This window comes from Oncorhynchus mykiss, chromosome 4, assembly GCF_057628025.1.
Source record: "Oncorhynchus mykiss isolate SJ-2025 chromosome 4, ASM5762802v1, whole genome shotgun sequence".
Classification (NCBI taxonomy): Eukaryota; Metazoa; Chordata; class Actinopteri; order Salmoniformes; family Salmonidae; genus Oncorhynchus; species Oncorhynchus mykiss.
This window is the reverse complement of record NC_143025.1, coordinates 8170001-8186899: the sequence shown is the minus strand read 5'-3', so window position 1 is coordinate 8186899 and position 16899 is coordinate 8170001. Positions and strand designations below refer to the sequence as shown.

At 45.6% G+C, this 16899-nt stretch overlaps 1 protein-coding gene across 10 annotated transcripts in view; it reads right to left on the bottom strand.

The window, feature by feature from the left end:
- Positions 1 to 16899, bottom strand: part of LOC110522713 (tight junction protein 1) — a 179497-nt gene that overhangs the window by 142740 nt on the left and 19858 nt on the right. For all 10 annotated transcript variants that reach the window (XM_036969348.2, XM_090231029.1, XM_090231030.1 and 7 more), the window contains exon 2: positions 8951 to 9182. In XM_036969348.2, the coding sequence (XP_036825243.2) occupies positions 8951 to 9182 (232 nt within the window). The remainder of the gene's footprint in view (positions 1 to 8950; positions 9183 to 16899) is intronic.

Sequence of the window (16899 nt, the reverse complement as noted above, 5' to 3'; positions counted from 1 at the left end):
ATATATATATATATATATATATATATATATATATATATATATATATATATATATATATATATATATATTAGGTTGAGTGATCATGCACCTTTAAAGAGTGATTATTTTGATTAGTGCTTTTATCTGGTTTTAAAACTGCATCAGTGCATCAGATAATCTGGTTTTAAAACTGCCTCTGGTGCATCAGATAATCTGAGATTAAAACTGCCTCTGGTACATCAGATAATCTGGTTTTAAAACTGCCTCTGGTGCATCAGATAATCTGGTTTTAAAACTGCCTCTGGTACATCAGATAATCTGGTTTTAAAACTGCCTCTGGTGCATCAGATAATCTGGTTTTAAAACTGCCTCTGGTGCATCAGATAATCTGAGATTAAAACTGCCTCTGGTACATCAGATAATCTGGTTTTAAAACTGCCTCTGGTGCATCAGATAATCTGGTTTTAAAACTGCCTCTGGTGCATCAGATAATCTGAGATTAAAACTGCCTCTGGTACATCAGATAATCTGGTTTTAAAACTGCCTCTGGTGCATCAGATAATCTGGTTTTAAAACTGCCTCTGGTACATCAGATAATCTGGTTTTAAAACTGCCTCTGGTGCATCAGATAATCTGGTTTTAAAACTGCCTCTGGTGCATCAGATAATCTGAGATTAAAACTGCCTCTGGTGCATCAGATAATCTGGTTTTAAAACTGCCTCTGGTACATCAGATAATCTGGTTTTAAAACTGCCTCTGGTACATCAGATAATCTGAGATTAAAACTGCCTCTGGTACATCAGATAATCTGGTTTTAAAACTGCCTCTGGTGCATCAGATAATCTGGTTTTAAAACTGCCTCTGGTGCATCAGATAATCTGAGATTAAAACTGCCTCTGGTGCATCAAATAATCTGAGATTAAAACTGCCTCTGGTGCATCAGATAATCTGGTTTTAAAACTGCCTCTGGTGCATCAGATAATCTGAGATTAAAACTGCCTCTGGTGCATCAGATAATCTGAGATTAAAACTGCCTCTGGTGCATCAGATAATCTGGTTTTAAAACTGCCTCTGGTACATCAGATAATCTGAGATTAAAACTGCCTCTGGTACATCAGATAATCTGGTTTTAAAACTGCCTCTGGTGCATCAGATAATCTGGTTTTAAAACTGCCTCTGGTGCATCAGATAATCTGGTTTTAAAACTGCCTCTGGTGCATCAGATAATCTGAGATTAAAACTGCCTCTGGTGCATCAGATAATCTGGTTTTAAAACTGCCTCTGGTGCATCAGATAATCTGAGATTAAAACTGCCCCTGGTGCATCAGATAATCTGGTTTTAAAAGTGCATCTAGTATATCAGATAATCTGGTTTTAAAGATGGTATATCATATACCAGTAGGGCCCTCTTAGTTTGTCTGTGTCCGCAGTGGCAGTTCTGGCCTAAAGAAGTGCATTATATTCATAGCCACGGAAAGTAGGGTTGTTGAGGGTGATGCAACGCCCCCTGAAAAATCTGATTAAAAAAAAAAAAGTGATAAAAGTAGAGTGCACTGGTCCTTTACTAGTTCTGTATTACTGGACCAATATAGACAACACACCCCAAACTACTTCCCTATGATTAGCTATAGAGAAATGGGGGTTCCCTCCTGGTCAAAAGTAATGCGCTAGGGAATAGGGTGCCATGTATCTGGTCAAAAGTAGTGCGCTAGGGAACAGGGTGCCAAGTCCTGGTCGAAATTAAAGCACTAGGGAATAGGGTGCCATGTATCTGGTCAAAAGTAGTGCACTAGGGAATAGGGTGCCATGTATCTGGTCGAAAGTAGTGCACTAGGGAATAGGGTGCCAAGTCCTGGTCGAAAGTAGTGCACTAGGGAATAGGGTGCCAAGTCCGGGTCAAAAGTAGTGCACTAGGGAATAGGGTGCCATGTATCTGGTCAAAAGTAGTGCACTAGGGAATAGGGTGCCAAGTCCTGGTCGAAATTAAAGCACTGGGGAATAGGGTGCCATGTATCTGGTCAAAATGAAAGCACTAGGGAATAGGGTGCCAAGTCCTGGTCGAAATTAAAGCACTAGGGAATAGGGTGCCAAGTCCTGGTCGAAATTAAAGCACTGGGGAATAGGGTGCCAAGTCCTGGTCAAAAGTAGTGCACTATATAGAGCCTGGGATATACTCTAACCTCTCTGCAGAAAACATTCCTTCCTTAAAATATTCTCTGAACTAGCTGATTGGGGCAAGAAAAATACTGCATAAACCCCCCCACCCCCCACCTTCCCACATCTTCTTAGTTCTCACATATATAACCAAGGTCCTTAGATGGAAATTCTCATTGTTGTAGAACTCCTCCAGGATATCACTGCAAGAAATGAACCATGCGTCCCAAACGGAACCCTGTACCCTACCTCTACAGTACGCTATTTTAGACCAGGGACCATAGGAAATAGGGGTGGGGGGGGGGCGCATTGTGGACACAAAGCATGTTCTGTGGGGGTTTAAAACTCATCTGAACAGCAGGAAAGATGACTCATATGTCTCTATTGTCTCAGTGAAGAAGTCTAATGTACACAAAGAAAGCCTAAGGGGGTGTGTGTGTGTGTGTGTGTGTGTGTGTGTGTGTGTGTGTGTGTGTGTGTGTGTGTGTGTGTGTGTGTGTGTGTGTGTGTGTGTGTGTGTGTGTGTGTGTGTGTGTGTGTGTGTGTGTGCCAGCAGTACATTTATTCATTAAAAGGAAGCTCAGTTCTTATCCCAACTAAATGAATTCATTATACTGTACATTCACTGCTGCATAATACTGTAAGATAGAAAGATAAATATGCGATGGATAAGTCCCTGGCTAGTTATGTCAATTTACAATGACATTGTCTGCAGTCTGAAATTCGTACCCTATTCCCTACATAGTGCCTTATTCTGGTCAAAAGTAGTGCACTATATAGGGAATAGGGTCCCATTTGGGATGCACACATTCTGTCCCTGACATTGTGGTTGTCCTTAGTACAGCAGGGGTGGAGGATTTAACTGGGCAAGTCAGTTAAGAACAAATTCTTATTTACAATGACGGCCTACAAAGAGGCTAAGCAACCTCTCTTCTCGTCTTCCCCAGTGTCTGTTCTTTTCCAGGTATGGTTTTATAGTCCTTCTCCCTCTATCTCTGTTGTGCTTTCTGCAGCCTTAGCACAAACATCAGATTCAAGCTTTCTGTGAACAAGTGGTCATCTTGCCAACACAATGACAGTGAGAGTGGGCCCACAGCCACGGCTCCGCCCCCTGGCCATGACGTCAAAGGGATGGGCCATCAAACATTAAAACAGAAATCCTCCCTATTATGGAGTAATAACTACAATATCCTGCAAGGAGCACTATAATTGTATTAATGGTCCTGAATTAATACATATTTATGCCCCGACAAATTATACATTCACTTCCAAACATAACTGAAAGACTCAAAATGATACTGCAAGAGGACAGGTGTTGAAAATCTGAATACATTAGACACTGTGGTACAACGAGACAGATTCCTATTTGTTTATTCAACGCATCTATCTGTCCCTATCCAAATAATCCAGAAATGAACCAAATGCTATGAAGCATGGATGTTGTTTATGAGTATAAACCCGTTTATGAGTATAAACAACACTATGAAACCAAGAGACCCCAGTACAGGAGTAAACAGGCCTGAGGGTTGCACTTCATACCAGTCCGCGTAGCTGAAAGACGGCAAAAGCAAACCAACACGACTGTATGCGTTGCCCTGGTGATTACAGTAAACAAACATCGGAAATCTACATCCGGAAGAAAACAACGCGACGGCATTTTTATTTTTATTTAACTAGGCAAGTCAGTAAAGAACAAATTCTTATTTTCAATGACGGCCCTAGGAACAGTGGGGTAACTGCCTTGTTCAGGGGCAGAATGACAGATTTTTACCTTGTCAGCTCGGCGATTCAATCTAGCAACTTTTCGGTTACTGACCCCCATTTATAGTGATTGTTCTTCAATCAAAACCTAATGCAAGATCAAATTCGATTTGGCTTTAGTATAAAACGCACAATGAATCCGTCCCAGATCTCTGCATCAGCAGTTTGGTCCTCCAGCTCTGTGTGAAGGAGCTTTTAGTAGTGGGATGATGTCATTAAACTAATGGTGATAACGTTACATGTCACAACCAATTAAATATGCCCCCCCCCCCCCTGCACCTTAGTAGCAGAGGCCATCTCTGAGGTTGTAGTGTGTTGCTGTAGTACAAGGCATCAAATTATTATTTTTACTCAGTGTTTTGATCTGTTCCTATCCGAATAAACCAGAAATGAATAAAACATGATTGAAGCAGTGGATTTGTTTTTCCCCACACTATGTGAGTGAGGTTTTATTGGGATGCTGCTGGAAAGAGATCCACTTCACAGCTCCGGTTCCTCCTGAGTCCTGCAGCCCCTCATCACTCACTGATAGGTAGATCTTTCCTCTTCTCCTCTCCTCTCTCCTCTCCACAACTGCAGCCCCTCATCACTCACTGATATGTAGATCTCTCCTCTCTCCTCTCCACAGCTGTAGCCCCTCATCACTCACTGATAGGTAGATCTTTCCTCTCCTCTCTCCTCTCCTCTCTTCTCTCCTCTCTCCTCTCCACAGCTGCAGCCCCTCATCACTCACTGATAGGTAGATCTTTCCTCTTCTCCTCTCCTCTCTCCTCTCTACAGCTGCAGCCCCTCATCACTCACTGATAGGTAGATCTTTCCTCCTCCTCTCCTCTCCTCTCCTCTCCTCTCCTCTCCTCTCCTCTCCTCTCCTCTCCTCTCCTCTCCTCTCCTCTCCTCTCCTCTCCACAGCTGCAGCCCCTCATCACTCACTGTAAAGGCGGACTGTTACTTCCATAAGCTGCATTTGGGTTTGAGCTAGTCAGCAAGTTTCCCTTTCCCTCTCTCTTGTGAAATGTACACACACACACACACATACACACACTGTACTTTTATTTTTTATTTCACCTTAATTTAACCAGGTAGGCAAGTTGAGAACAAGTTCTCATTTACAACTGCGACCTGGCCAAGATAAAGCAAAGCAGTTTGACACATACAACGACACGGAGTTACACATGGAGTAAAACAAACATACAGTCAATAATACAGTAGAAACAAGTCTATATACGATGTGAACAAATGAGGTGAGATAAGGGAGGTAAAGGCAAAAAAAGGCCATGGTGGCGAAGTAAATACAATATAGCAAGTAAAACACTGGAATGGTAGATTTGCAGTGGAAGAATGTGCAAAGTAGAAATAAAAATAATGGGGTGCAAAGGAGCAAAATAAATAAATAAATACAGTAGGGGAAGAGGTAGTTGTTTGGGCTAAATTATAGATGGGCTATGTGCAGTAATCTGTGAGCTGTTCTGACAGCTGGTGCTTAAAGCTAGTGAGGGAGATAAGTGTTTCCAGTTTCAGAGATTTTTGTAGTTTGTTCCAGTCATTGGCAGCAGAGAACTGAAAGGAGAGGCGGCCAAAGGAATAATTGGTTTTGGGGGTGACCAGAGAGATATACCTGCTGGAGCGCGTGCTACAGGTGGGTGCTGCTATGGTGACCAGTGAGCTGAGATAAGGTGGGACTTTACCTAGCAGGGTCTTGTAGGTAACCTGGAGCCAGTGGGTTTGGCGACGAGTATGAAGCGAGGGCCAGCCAGCGAGAGAGTACAGGTCGCAGTGGTGGGTAGTATATGGGGCTTTGGTGACAAAATGGATGGCACTGTGATAGACTGCATCCAATTTATTGAGTAGGGTATTGGGAGCTATTTTGTAAATTACATCGCCAAAGTCGAGGATCGGTAGGATGGTCCGTTTTACGATGGTATGTTTGGCAGCATGAGTGAAGGATGCTTTGTTGCGAAATAGGAAGCCAATTCTAGATTTAACTTTGGATTGGAGATGTTTGATGTGAGTCTGGAAGGAGAGTTTACAGTCTAACCAGACACCTAGGTATTTGTAGTTGCCCACATATTCTAAGTCAGAGCCGTCCAGAGAAGTGATGTTGGCCGGGCGGGCAGGTGCAGGCAGCGACCGGTTGAAGAGCATGCATTTAGTTTTACTTGTATTTAAGAGCAGTTGGAGGATATACAGTGTGAGAGGCAAGAGGCCATCAGCTGTGTTCTTAGTCTCTAGAGAGAGAGACACAGTGACGTGACAGTGACCTCTCTGGCTCTTCAAACCTGAAACTGAGGTGTGTGTGAGATTGACAGTGTCATGCCCTGACCTTAGAGATCCTTTTTATTCTCTATTTTGGTTAGGTCAGGGTGTGACTAGGGTGGTTACTCTAGTTTTTTGCATTTCTATGTTGGCCTGGTATGGTTCCCAACCAGAGGAAGCTGTCTATCGTTATCTCTGATTGGGGATCATATTTAGGCAGCCTTTTTCCCACCTGTTGTTTGTGGGATCTTGTTTTTGTGTAGCTGCCTGTGAGCAGCCCAGAACGTTGCGTTTCGTTTTCGTCTGTATTGTTTTTGGTGAGTTTCATATTGATTAAACATGTAGAACTCTAAGTACGCTGCTCCTTGATCCGTTCATTCAGACGAACGTGACAGACAGCTCATGAAGACATAACGAGTTTGTGGTAAGTCACTCTGTCTCTCCTCTCTGTGAGGACGGACAGGCGGACGGACAGCAGCACGACTGTAATGCATATAATAAGCCTTTAGAGTTTTATTGTGTATTATAAACTGTGTGGTTTGAGACCTGAATTATGATTGGCTGACAGCCGTGATATATCAGACCGTATACCACAGGTACGACAAAACATTCATTTTTAATGCTCTAATTACGTTGGTAACCAGTTTAATAATAGCAATGAGGCACCTCGAGGGTTTGTGATATATGGCTAATATAGGGCTGTGTCCAGGCACTCCGCGTTGCGTCATGCTTAAACAGCCCTTAGCCGTGGTATATTGGCCATATACCACACCCCCTCGGGCCTTACTGTTTAATTACATTATGTCCCCACTGTCTCCTGCCAGAGCACACTTCCATGTACTTTTAATGATCAAATAAATCAAACCAAATTCAGAGATGGATACTACAACTGAACCCTAGCTGGCTACTCAGACCAACCAGCCTTCATCTTCTCAGCCTGGCTCTGTTGTTGTGTCCCCACTGTCTCCTGCCAGAGCACACTTCCATGTACTTTTAATGATCAAATAAATCAAACCAAATTCAGAGATGGATACTACAACTGAACCCTAGCTGGCTACTCAGACCAACCAGCCTTCATCTTCTCAGCCTGGCTCTGAACCAAGTATAGCCATGAACCTGAACCTGGCTGGGGTTCCAATGTCTCAGTGAGGCAGAGTGACTGGTTCCAATGTCTCAGTGAGGCAGAGTGACTGTGGTTCCAATGTCTCAGTGAGGCAGAGTGACTGTGGTTCCAATGTCTCAGTGAGGCACGGTGACTGGTTCCAATGTCTCAGTGAGGCAGAGTGACTGTGGTTCCAATGTCTCAGTGAGGCAGAGTGACTGTGGTTCCACTGTCTCAGTGAGGCAGAGGGACTGTGGTTCCAATGTCTCAGTGAGGCACGGTGACTGGTTCCAATGTCTCAGTGAGGCAGAGTGACTGTGGTTCCAATGTCTCAGTGAGGCAGAGTGACTGTGGTTCCACTGTCTCAGTGAGGCAGAGGGATGTGGTTCCAATGTCTCAGTGAGGCAGAGTGACTGGTTCCAATGTCTCAGTGAGGCAGAGTGACTGTGATTCCAATGTCTCAGTGAGGCAGAGTGACTGTGATTCCAATGTCTCAGTGAGGCAGAGTGACTGTGGTTCCAATGTCTCAGTGAGGCAGAGTGACTGTGGTTCCAATATTACAGTGAGGCAGAGTGACTCTGGTTCCAATGTCTCAGTGAGGCAGAGTGACTGTGGTTCCAATGTCTCAGTGAGGCAGAGTGACTGTGGTTCCAATGTCTCAGTGAGGCAGAGTGACTCTGGTTCCAATGTCTCAGTGAGGCAGAGTGACTGTGGTTCCAATGTCTCAGTGAGGCAGAGTGACTGTGGTTCCAGTGTCTCAGTGAGGCAGAGTGACTGTGGTTCCAATGTCTCAGAGTGACTGTGGTTCCAATGTCTCAGTGAGGCAGAGTGACTGTGGTTCCAATGTCTCAGTGAGGCAGGGTGACTGTGAGTTCAATACCAGTGTAACAGTTTTGCTTCCGTCCCTCTCCTTGCCCCTACCTGGGCTCGAACCAGGGACCCTCTGCACACATCAACAACTGCCTCCCACGAAGCACCGTTACCCATCGCTCCACAAAAGCAGCGGCCCTTGCAGAGCAAAGGGAACAACTACTTCAGGTCTCAGAGAGAGTGACGTCACCGATTGAAACGCTATTAGCGCGCACCACCGCTACACTAGCTAGCCATTTCACACAGGTTACACTAGCATGGGCCACATGCACTGAATGTGTCACTACCAATGCTGACAGTTCAGTAAATCACTCTGGAAATTAACATATCATTACTTAGGCGCAACATGGAGCTAGCTCATATAAACATGTACATAAGTCCATATTCAAGACATAAATGCACTGACTCACTGTACTGTAAGTCATTTTGGATAGGAGCGTCAGCTAAATGACCGTATTACTAGCTAGGGCTATGTAGCTAGCTCACGTAAACATGTGCATGGCATGTGGTGCAAAGGAGGTTGGTGGCACCCTAATTGGGGAGGACGGGCTCGTGGTAACGGCTGGAGGCGGAATGAGTGGAATGGTATCAAATACATCAAACACATGGTTTCCATGGTTTCCATTGTTTCCAGGTGTTCGATGCCATTCCATCTGTTCCGTTCCAGCCATTATTATGAGCCGTCCTCCCCTCTGATGTGGTGTCATATTGAATCTGGTAATGTTACCAGTTCTGTCTGTTTGAATAAAAATCATCTGCTAAATGACCATGTTATTACTTAGGGGCTTGAAGTAATGGGAAAAGGTCTGTCGTTTTAGTGTCTTCACTTACTTTGGAGTCCAGCAGGTCGATGCTGTCCAGGCTCTTGCTCCTGTGGATACGACCTTTGATCCTGCGTAGCGACGGCTTGGCCTGATGTATGCTGCTCACAGACGACGATGCAGAGATCGAGCCGCTCCCGTGTCCTAGCCCGTGACCGTGTCCGTGTCCCTGACCTTGGCCTTGACCCCGGCTGGCTCTGCCGTGTGGGAGATTGCCGGGGTGGAGGAGGCTGGGGTGAATCCTGAGGGTCGGACAAAAACATCCCATCAGGATCATCATACTGAACTCCGAGAATAGAAGAGACGAGAATATAAATTGTCACTGAATGTCAAATTGGTTGCAGCCCATGTAGTACTGGTGATCTAGAGGAGAGAGAACGTGCTAGAGCAGGGGAATTGAACCCATGTAGTACTGGTGATCTAGAGGAGAGAGAGAACGTGCTAGAGCAGGGGAATTGAACCCATGTAGTACTGGTGATCTAGAGGAGAGAGAACGTGCTAGAGCAGGGGAATTGAACCCATGTAGTACTGGTGATCTAGAGGAGAGAGAGAACGTGCTAGAGCAGGGGAATTGAACCCATGTAGTACTGGTGATCTAGAGGAGAGAGAACGTGCTAGAGCAGGGGAATTGAACCCATGTAGTACTGGTGATCTAGAGGAGAGAGAACGTGCTAGAGCAGGGGAATTGAAACTACAAACAATTAACAAGTGGACAAGTGCCTGGCCTCTAGTGTTAGCAGGACTGTGTCTTAGTGCCTGGCCTCTAGTGTTAGCAGGACTGTGTCTTAGTGCCTGGCCTCTAGTGTTAGCAGTACTGTGTCTTAGTGCCTGGCCTCTAGTGTTAGCAGGACTGTGTCTTAGTGCCTGGCCTCTAGTGTTAGCAGGACTGTGTCTTAGTGCCTGGCCTCTAGTGTTAGCAGTACTGTGTCTTAGTGCCTGGCCTCTAGTGTTACCAGTACTGTGTTTTAGTGAATGAACCACAGTGTTATCAGTACTGTGTCTTAGTGAATGAACCATAGTGTTAGCAGGTAGCTATGGAACCGCATGGCACTGGGCCAATTGTGCACCGCCCTATGGTACTCCCAATCATGGCCGGTTGTGATACAGCCGGGAATCGAACCAGGGTCTGTAGTGACGCCTCTAGCACTGAGATGCAGTGCCTTACACCTCTGTGCCACTCGGGAGCAGCCTCACACAGTAAGGTGTGGTTACACCAGGCACTACTTCCAGTGATCAAACCAGAAGCCTGTGTGTTTCTCTTTTTTCCCAAGTAGTGCAGGGAAGTCCCTCCCATAAGATAGTAGGAAAAGAAGGAGGAGCGAGAGAACGTGCCAGAGCAGGGAGTTTAACCCATGTAGTACTGGTGATCTAGAGGAGGGAGAACGTGCTAGAGCAGGGGGTTTAACCCATGTAGTACTGGTGATCTAGAGGAGAGAGAGAACGTGCTAGAGCAGGGAGTTTAACCCATGTAGTACTGGTGATCTAGAGGAGAGGGAACGTGCTAGAGCAGGGAGTTTAACCCATGTAGTACTGGTGATCTAGAGGAGAGAGAATGTGCTAGAGCAGGGAGTTTAACCCATGTAGTACTGGTGATCTAGAGGAGAGAGAATGTGCTAGAGCAGGGGAATTGAACCCATGCATTACTGGTGATCTAGAAGAGAGAGAACGTGCTAGAGCAGGGGAATTGAACCCATGTAGTACTGGTGATCTAGAGGAGAGAGAACGTGCTAGAGCAGGGGAATTGAACCCATGTAGTACTGATGATCTAGAGGAGAGAGAACGTGCTAGAGCAGGGGAATTGAACCCATGTAGTACTGGTGATCTAGAGGAGAGAGAACGTGCTAGAGCAGGGGAATTGAACCCATGTAGTACTGGTGATCTAGAGGAGAGAGAACGTGCTAGAGCAGGGGAATTGAACCCATATAGTACTGGTGATCTAGAGGCAGCGGCTTAGACTCAATTTGTTCCTTATTTCAAATGTTATTTATTTATTTATTATTATGTTTAAAAAAAGTTAGTTTAGAGTTTTTATTCCTCTATATATATTTATTTTGGTTTATAAATATTTTTCCCCAATTTCGTGATATCCAATTGGTAGTTACTCGAAGGTGGAAAGCCATGGGTCCTCTGAATCACGACCCTGCATCTTGACACACTGCTCACCTAACCTGGAAGCCAGCCGCACCAATGTGTCGGAGGAAACACAGTGAAGCTGGCGACCAAAGTCAGCGTGCATGCGCCCAGCCTGCCACAAGGAGTCGCTAGAGCGCAATTGGACAAGGACATCCCAGCAGGCCAAATCCTCCCCTGACCCGGACGACACTGGGCCAATTGTGCGCCGTCTCTTGCGGTCGCGGCCGGCTACGACAGAGCCTGGAATCAAACCCGGATCTGTAGTGACGCCTCTAGTACTGTGATGCAGTGTCTTAGACCACAGCGGCACTCGGGAAGGCTTTGACTGACTTGACAGGACATGCTTAACCAGGATTTACTCTCAAACGATACTTGAGAGAGGAGAGGAAAGGGAGGGAGAGAGGAGAGAGAGGGAGAGGGAGAGGAAAGAGGGAGAGGGAGAGACAGGAGAGAGGGAGAGGGAAGGGAGAGAAGAGAGAGGAGAGAGGGAGAGAGGGAGAGGAAAGGGAGAGACATGAGAGAGGGAGAGACAGGAGAGAGGGAGAGAGGGAGAGACAGGAGAGAGGGAGAGAGGGATAGACAGGAGAGAGGGAGAGACAGGAGAGAGGGAGAGAGGAGAGAGGGAGAGAGGAAAGGGAGAGACAGGAGAGAGGGAGAGGAAAGGGAGAGACATGAGACAGGAGAGAGGGAGAGACAGGAGAGATGGATAGATGGAGTGAGGGAGAGAGGAGAGAGAGAGAGGGAGAGGAAACGGAGAGACGGGAGAGAGGAGAGAGGGAGAAGAAAGGGAGAGACAGGAGAGAGGGAGAGAGGAAAGGGAGAGACAGGAGAGAGGGAGAGGAAAGGGAGAGACATGAGAGAGGGAGAGACAGGAGAGAGGGAGAGGAAAGGGAGAGACATGAGAGAGGGAGAGACAGGAGAGAGGGGGAGACAGGAGAGATGGATAGAGGGAGTGAGAGAGAGAGGAGAGAGGGAGAGGAAAGGGAGAGACATGAGACAGGAGAGAGGGAGAGACAGGAGAGATGGATAGATGGAGTGAGGGAGAGAGGAGAGAGAGAGAGGGAGAGGAAACGGAGAGACGGGAGAGAGGAGAGAGGGAGAAGAAAGGGAGAGACAGGAGAGAGGGAGAGAGGAAAGGGAGAGACAGGAGAGAGGGAGAGGAAAGGGAGAGACATGAGAGAAGGGAGAGACAGGAGAGAGGGAGAGGAAAGGGAGAGACATGAGAGAAGGGAGAGACAGGAGAGAGGGAGAGACAGGAGAGATGGATAGAGGGAGTGAGAGAGAGAGGAGAGAGGGAGAGGAAAGGGAGAGACAGGAGACAGGAGAGAGGGAGAGACAGGAGACAGGAGAGAGGGAGAGACAGGAGAGAGGGAGTTAGATCCATTTCCATTTTAAGTGGCTGACTATGATACTCCAGAGGGTTTTGTGACTAAATGTTTAAAAGGTGGTGAAAGAAAAAAAGAGGAATAATCGATGAGCGGAAACAGAGCGAAAGAAAAATGCCTTTTTAGATGGAGTTTCTGTGAGAAACGCATAATAACAGAACAACAGAGTTGAAAGGTCACTCCGGTCAGCTCTCACTCCTTCTACACCCATCACCTGGAGCAATGAAAGACGCCAGGCGAGGGCTTTTTAGACAAATGCGACAGAGCCAAAGTGACTAAGACGAGCAGCTGACAGGAAAGAGAGTCTCTGGATGCACGACAGACCCAAGCTAGTCTTGCACAGTCAGAGGCCATCTCTTACACGCTGATTCTAGAACGGACATCGGCCAATAGCCTTCAGGCAGGAAGTCAGAGAGAGTAACTTAATGCCTTCTGCAACAGTGGGATGGCTAGATAGTGTCTATGTCACTAATGGTACCCTATTCCCTACATACTGTAATACTTTTGATCAGAGCCTTGTGGGTACTGGTCAAAGTAGTGCACTATATAGAGAATAGCTCTGGTCAAAGTAGTGCACTATATAGGGAATAGGTCTGGTGAGAAGTAGTGCACTAAATAGGGAATAGCTCTGGTCAAAGTAGTGCACTATATAGGGAATAGCTCTGGTCAAAGTAGTGCACTATATAGGGAATAGGTCTGGTGAGAAGTAGTGCACTAAATAGGGAATAGCTCTGGTCAAAGTAGTGCACTATATAGGGAATAGCTCTGGTCAAAGTAGTGCACTATATAGGGAATAGGTCTGGTAAGAAGTAGTGCACTAAATAGGGAATAGCTCTGGTCAAAGTAGTGCACTATATAGGGAATAGGTCTGGTGAGAATTAGTGCACTATATAGAGAATAGGTCTGGTCAAAGTAGTGCACTATATAGGGAATAGCTCTGGTCAAAGTAGTGCACCATATAGGGAATAGCTCTGGTCAAAGTAGTACACTAAATAGGGAATAGGTCTGGTCAAAGTAGTGCACTATATAGGGAATAGCTCTGGTCAAAGTAGTGCACTATATAGGGAATAGGTCTGGTGAGAATTAGTGCACTATATAGATAATAGGTCTGGTGAGAAGTAGTGCACTATATAGGGAATAGCTCTGGTCAAAGTAGTGCACTATATAGGGAATAGGGTGCCATTTGGAGACGGCTGTCCTAGTCTGTTTTTGATCTACATTGTTTAATAGAATACATGTACAGGTGTTATGACGGAGATTATAACCGCCACTCTACGTGGAACAATGATTCATCAACACATACACACACACACACACACACACACACACACACACACACACACACACAGAGTTCCAAGCGGCACCCAGCAGGCTTTCAGAAGGTCAGGAGATCATTTACGTCTGTTCTGCTTACTGTAAGACTTCATCTTTTTGAAGGTAAAGCTCCACAGTTGAGTGGTGCAGCGGTCTAAAACACTGCATCTCAGTGCTAGAGGCGTCACTACAGACCCTGGTTCAGCGGTCTAAAACACTGCATCTCAGTGCTAGAGGCGTCACTACAGACCCTGGTTCAGCGGTCTAAAACACTGCATCTCAGTGCTAGAGGCGTCACTACAGACCCTGGTTCAGCGGTCTAAAACACTGCATCTCGGTGCTAGAGGCGTCACTACAGACCCTGGTTCAGCGGTCTACAACACTGCATCTCGGTGCTAGAGGCGTCACTACAGACCCTGGTTCAGCGGTCTAAAACACTGCATCTCAGTGCTAGAGGCGTCACTACAGACCCTGGTTCAGCGGTCTAAAACACTGCATCTCAGTGCTAGAGGCGTCACTACAGACACCCTGGTTCAGCGGTCTAAAACACTGCATCTCAGTGCTAGAGTCGTCACTACAGACCCTGGTTCAGCGGTCTAAAGGCACTGCATCTCAGTGCTAGAGGCGTCACTACAGACCCTGGTTTGATTCCAAGCTGTAGGGTTTGGGTTTGGCCGGGGTAGGCCGTCATTATAAATAAGCAGAACCTCTATCAGCAGGCCATCAACAGAACCTCTATCAGCAGGCCATCAACAGAACCTCTATCAGCAGGCCATCAACAGAACCTCTATCAGCAGGCCATCAACAGAACCTCTATCAGCAGGCCATCAACAGAACCTCTATCAGCAGGCCATCAACAGAACCTCTATCAGCAGGCCATCAACAGAACCTCTATCAGCAGGCCATCAACAGAACCTCTATCAGCAGGCCATCAACAGAACCTCTATCAGCAGGCCATCAACAGAACCTCTATCAGCAGGCCATCAACAGAACCTCTTATTTATAATGCTCTCTACCCGCTCTCTAAGTACTTCTTAATTCACACACTTACACACACACACACACACACACACACACACACACACACACAAGTGTTTGACGTAGTGTTTTGGTAACTATTGGCGACGCTGAACAGCAGCGTGCATCAGAGAGGCAGCAGAGATGTGTATGTAGAGACAGAGACTGGGAAATCTCAAGCTAGACACTGTGTGTAGGAACAATCTCCTTTTTCATTAGAAGGAGGCTGTCTAGCAGTAACATGGATATACAGTGCCTTCAGAAAGTGTTCATACCCCTTGACTTATATTCCACATTTTGTTCTGTTACAGCCTGAATTCCAAAATGGATTACAGAGATGTTGTTTTTCTCTCACCCACCTCCACACAATACCCCAGAATGACAAAGTGAAAACATGTTTTCAGAAATGTTAGCAAATTTACTGATAACGAAATACAGAAATATATCATTTACATTGTATTCACACCCCTGCGTTGTGTGCCAGGCTTGTAAGAGTCATACCCAAGAAGACTCGAGGCTGTAATCGCTGCCAAAGGTGCTTCAACAAAGTACTGAGTAAAGGGTCTGAATACTTATGTAAATGTGATATTTCCGTGTTTTTATTCTAAAAAGAATTGCAATAATTTATAAAAACTTGTTTTTGCTTTCTCATTATGGGGTATTGTGATGTCATTATGGGGTATTGTGATGTCATTATGGGGTATTGTGATGTCATTATGGGGTATTGTGTGTAGATTGATGAGGGGGAAAAAACTATTTCATCCATTTTAGAATAAGGCTGTAACGTAATAAAATGTGTAAAAAGTCCAAGGGGTCTGAATACTTTCCGAATGCACTAATTACTTAGCATGTAACTAGCCATAACCACTTAGCATATAACTAGCCCTAACCACTTAGCATGTAACTAGCCCTAACCACTTAGCATATAACTAGCCCTAACCACTTAGCATGTAACTAGCCCAACCACTTAGCATGTAACTAGCACTAACCACGTAGCATATAACTAGCCCTAACCATTTAGCATGTAACTAGCCCTAACCACTTAGCATATAACTAACCCTAACCACTTAGCATGTAACTAGCCCTAACCACTTAGCATATAACTAGCCCTAACCACTTAGCATGTAACTAGCCCTAACCACTTAGCATATAACTAGCCCTAACCACTTAGCATGTAACTAGCACTAACCACTTAGCATGTAAGTAGCACTAACCACTTAGCATGTAACTAGCCCTAACCACCTAGCACTAACACACTGTAGGTAAATAAGATCAATGTCCCATTATGACGCACACAGATCCAGTACAGAGTGATAATGTAGTTCAGTACAGAGGGTGGTGATGTACTGTAGTCCAGTATAGAGGGTGGTAATGTACTGTAGTTCAGTACAGAGGGTGGTAATGTACTGTAGTCCAGTATAGAGGGGGGTAATGTACTGTAGTCCAGTATAGAGGGGGGTAATGTACTGTAGTCCAGTATAGAGGGTGGTGATGTACTGTAGTTCAGTACAGAGGGTGGTAATGTACTGTACATAGGGGGGTAATGTACTGTAGTCCAGTATAGAGGGTGGTAATGTACTGTAGTTCAGTACAGAGGGTGGTAATGTACTGTAGTCCAGTATAGAGGGTGCTAATGTACTGTAGTCCAGTACAGAGGGTGGTAATGTACTGTACAGAGGGGGGTAATGTACTGTAGTCCAGTATAGAGGGTGGTGATGTACTGTAGTTCAGTACAGAGGGTGGTAATGTACTGTAGTCCAGTATAGAGGGTGGTAATGTACTGTAGTCCAGTATAGAGGGTGGTGATGTACTGTAGTTCAGTACAGAGGGTGGTAATGTACTGTACAGAGGGTGGTAATGTACTGTAGTCCAGTATAGAGGGTGGTAATATACTGTAGTCCAGTACAGAGGGGGGTAATGTACTGTAGTCCAGTATAGAGGGGGGTAATGTACTGTAGTCCAGTATAGAGGGGGGTAATGTACTGTAGTCCAGTACAGAGGGGGGTAATGTACTGTAGTCCAGTATAGAGGGGGGTAATGTACTGTAGTCCAGTACAGAGGGGGGTAATGTACTGTACATAGGGGGGTATTGTACTGTAGTCCAGTATAG